General features: G+C 40.7%; 1 protein-coding gene across 1 annotated transcript in view; it reads left to right on the top strand.

Moving 5' to 3' along the window:
* LOC107101342 (potassium voltage-gated channel subfamily H member 3-like) overlaps nucleotides 1-4,254 on the top strand; it is a gene marked incomplete at its 3' end in the record, with an annotated part of 99,710 nt that overhangs the window by 50,762 nt on the left and 44,694 nt on the right. Inside the window, exon 3 of the mRNA XM_015400219.1 lies at nucleotides 2,729-2,868. Coding sequence (XP_015255705.1) covers nucleotides 2,729-2,868 — 140 coding nt within the window. The remainder of the gene's footprint in view (nucleotides 1-2,728; nucleotides 2,869-4,254) is intronic.

Here is a 4,254-nt window from a genome sequence, read left to right as displayed (position 1 = left end):
GTTGCGTCACACCTCAACCCGCCTCAAAGCCAACGCTGATTGGACGTTCGTTTGGTGAACGGCTCCAAATTTTCTTCAACAGAGAGTCTCCAGAGTGATCTGCGAGTGAAACCTTGAAAGCTCGCGAGATCAGGCTGGTCTCACGAGGCTATTAGTGTGCAGAGTCTGTGACATGATTTAGAGTTTTCTCAACAGTCATCAGTCTGATGGCGATGGGGAAGAAGCTGTTGCAGAACCTGCTGGACCTGCATTGAATGCTGGGAAGTATCTTCCCAGAGCGTAGCAGGGAGAACAGTCAATAAGTGTGGATATTTCCTTTGTGCAAAAGATGGGAAGATTTTTCTTCTCATTTCACAGCTGTCTAAAAACAGAAGGTATAATTGTCAAGATTTGGTTTTAAGGTTTTTGTTAGGACCCAAAAGCAGAAGCTGAGAGGCAGGGGTGAGATCTTGGAAGGTTTAATGAAAAAAATCAGGTAGCAAAAACAGAAATCCAAAAAACCAACATAAGAATTGAACACTAACCAGGACCATGGAAACATCAGGGGAAAAAGTCATGAGGAGCCAGGGTAGGATGAAATAAGATGAGGAACCAGCAAAGAGGGAGTGTATTATGGCTGACTAAACAAAGGTACAGTAGGATTAAGGAGCAGGTGTGAGCAGAGCTGGTGAGGAAGCCAAGGGAAAAGGGGCAAGGGGTCAACAGAGGACAGACAGAAAAACCTAAGCAACTTAAATGAATCCAGACACCAATAAAGCTAGAAAACAAGGAAAAACCTGGATGAACTTGAAACTGAAAACTTAGAGAAAAACAACAGAACCAAGATCGTTACAACAATATTATAGCTGGTCCAGTGCTGAAGCTTGAAGATGAATCACATCTTTGGAATTTAAAAGGTTTTTATTAGTTTTTTTAATGGGAGCTGTTAGAAATATTGTACTGTTGATTAAAAAGATGAAGGAAAAAGGAACAGGTGGGAATCTGTTGTTATTCAGCAACCAGAACTGGAATTGTTCTCTCCTTCAATTCCCTTTTAGAAAATGAACATTTTTGCATTTGATTCCACACAAGCATTTCCTCTAAACGCAGTCATGAACCGTAGACAGATTTGTTCTCCTGTTGGATCTTTCAGTATGACCACTGTCCAGCCCTTTAAGTGAGCATCTGTTTGAACGCTGCAGATCTCCGTGTAAAAGATGTTCACCATGTGTGGGTCACATGGTGAACAGGAAATTATGAACGTATTTGAACATTTTGTGATGTTACATCTACGTTAATGTGATAGATCAGCACAAAGTTGGGATTAACTATGAAGTGGAAGAAAATGTGCATGGATTTAAATATTTTTCTGTCCATTTTTAAACCAGCCCCACTCTGTCTGCTGTGCACCGTAAAAAAATGAAGTCTATATTCCTTGAAATAAATTCATAAAATACTTTAGCTTGATTTGAGTAAGACATTTCACCGATGGAATACAATGGTTCTCATTTAAAATAATCTCAGTTCAACTGCACAATATCTAATTATCTTCTTTGACTGGATGATCTGGTTGAACTGTAAAGTGCCTTGAGATGACATGTGTTGTGAATTGGAGCTATAGAAATAAACTGAGTTGAGTTGAATTGAAATTGAGGGCAAAAAGACTCAGTCCATTGTCAGATAATCTTATTTATCTGTTCAAATTAAGGGCAATTAAGCTTATTTTAAGAATTATTTTTTCAGTGTGTTCTCTAATGAGCCTTCACAGAGCAGCTGAGCTTGTAATATAAATAAGCATAAAATGTGACTCTTTCTGTAATAATTTTGCTTTCTTTGGTAAAAGGAAGCACTGGGCTTTATTTAGGGGCACTTGAGTACAGGGGGTACAGAAGCCTGCAGAGCATTTATTGTATTTGAAAGAAAATATTAAAAACTAATTGCTTTTTTAAAATCCTTCTGAATTAAGAACTGCTTTGTTTCATACCATGTCTGATACATACTTCTGCTTCCAGGGGAGTTTCGTAATTCCCAGTAAATCACATTGAAATGTAAATACAGTTAAAGCTTCCCACACTTTTATTCTGCACTTTTTAAATTCCCTTAGGATTCATCAAAGATGTTCTAAGCAAATTAGATGTACTTGAAGAGAATGAAATGATTTTGTTATATGGGTGGTTACTTTCCAAGAAAGAAAGCATATTATGGGCAGGGGAAGATCTGAAATAGGAAATGAAATAAGATATCTTCTGGCTGAGATGATGACTTAATCTGCTTATTATGAAACTAAGTCCCCTTTTTTTAATCCATTTATGTGTCTTTTTCCATCTTTAGTTGATATGAAAGAAAATATTACATGAATGAGGTTTTGTGGGTCGTTTGTCATTAGTATTGATTCTGTAAACACAGATATGATGTTTGTTTGAATTGTACACTGAGAGAAGTTCCAGTCAATAGAGGTTCACAGAGGCAGAACACAGGTCGATATCAGCTATGCTGTTAGCATAAAAGGAGCATGGGAACAATAGAACAGGTGGTTTCACTGAGGCAGCATTATCATTAGGTCTGACAGCCATGGCGTCAGATGTGGTTATCTAATATTCAATAACACATTTCTGCATAAACAACAAATGTCGGCCAAGAAAAGGTCTGTTAGAATCAACATGCACAGGATCAGACCGATTGTGATTTCAATTCTCCCCTTGTGTTGTGAGTTTGATTGAAAAACAGCATGTCTCCATCTCCTTCCCAGATGAGGAGACGGGGCTACAGGTGCATCAGGTAACTCGCCCCCCAGGCTTCAACGCCAACCGGCGCCGCAGCAGAGCCGTGCTCTATCAGCTGTCAGGACATCTGCAGAAACAGGACAAGAGCAAGCTCAAGATCAACAATGTGAGTTTCCCTGCGTCTGTACGACTGAATTTCAGCTGTCCTGCTGTAGGGAGAAAATAGAGCGGAGTCTTCTATCGACTGTTCTAAGGGTGGGAACTGATCAGAACAGTCAGTTTACACTGGGGGTAAAGCACGATGAAAAATGGAAGGATCCATGTTCGATCTTATCAGTGCTGAGCCCCTGAAAGAACACTGAAGAGAAAAAAAAACGTTCTTGTGTGCATCAGACATTTTCTTGTGCGCATCACTTAGTTTATAATGCACACCATATATTTTCTCATGCGCACCAGATACATTCTTGTTTGCACAAGTTTGTTTCTTATGCGCACCAATTACTATATCATGCGTACCAGCTACTTTCTCGTGTGCACCAGTTAGTTTCTTGTGCACGTCACTTAGTTTTTGTGAGCACCAGATACTTTCCCGTGCATACCAGACATTTTCTTGTGTACACCAGATACTTTCTGATGCGCACCAGCTACATTCTCATTCGCACCAGTTAGTTTCTTGTGCACACCAGATACCTTCCCGTGCACACCAGTTAGTTTCTTGTGTGTATCACTTACTTTCTTGTGCAATACTTTCTCATAAGCACAAGTTGGTCTCTTGTGCGCACCAGCTACTTTTTTGTGCGCACTAGCTACTTTCTCGTGCACACCAGCTACTTTCTCATGCGCACCAGCTAATTTCTCGTGCACACCAGCTAGTTTCTGGTGCACACCAATTAGTTTCCCGTCTGCATCACTTAGTTTCTAGTGCGCACCAGCTACTTTCTTGTGTTCACCAGTTAGTTTCTTGTGCACACCAGATACCTTCCCGTGCACACCAGTTTGTTTCTCGTGTGTATCACTTAGTTTCTTGTGCACACCAGAAACTTTCTCATACGCACAAGTTAGTCTGTTGTGCGCACCAGCTACTTTCTCGTGCACACCAGTTAGTTTCTTGTCTGCATCACTGAGTTCCTCGTGCACACCAGCTTCTTTCTTGTGCGCACCAGTTAGTTTCTTGTGCGCACCAGTTAGTTTCTTGTGCGCACCAGTTAGTTTCTCTTGTTCACCAGTTAGTTTCTCGTGCGCACCAGTTAGTTTCTCGTACGCACCAGTTAGTTTCTCTTGTTCACCAGTTAGTTTATCATGCGCACCAGTTAGTTTCTCATGCACACCAGATACTTTCTCGTGCGCACCAGTTAGTTTGTAGTGTTCACCAGTTAGTTTCTCATGCACACCAGTTAGTTTCTTGTCTGCATCACTTAGTTCTTCATGCTCCCCAGCTTCTTTCTTGTGTGCACCAGTTAGTTTCTTGTCTGCATCACTTAGTTCTTCATGCTCCCCAGCTTCTTTCTTGTGTGCACCAGTTAGTTTCTTGTGCACGTCACTTAGTTTTTGT

Source organism: Cyprinodon variegatus, unplaced genomic scaffold, assembly GCF_000732505.1.
Source record: "Cyprinodon variegatus isolate N-32 unplaced genomic scaffold, C_variegatus-1.0 Scaffold1083, whole genome shotgun sequence".
Lineage (NCBI taxonomy): Eukaryota > Metazoa > Chordata > Actinopteri > Cyprinodontiformes > Cyprinodontidae > Cyprinodon > Cyprinodon variegatus.
The sequence above is the reverse complement of the archived record's forward strand: the minus strand, read 5'-3'. Positions and strand labels throughout refer to the sequence as shown.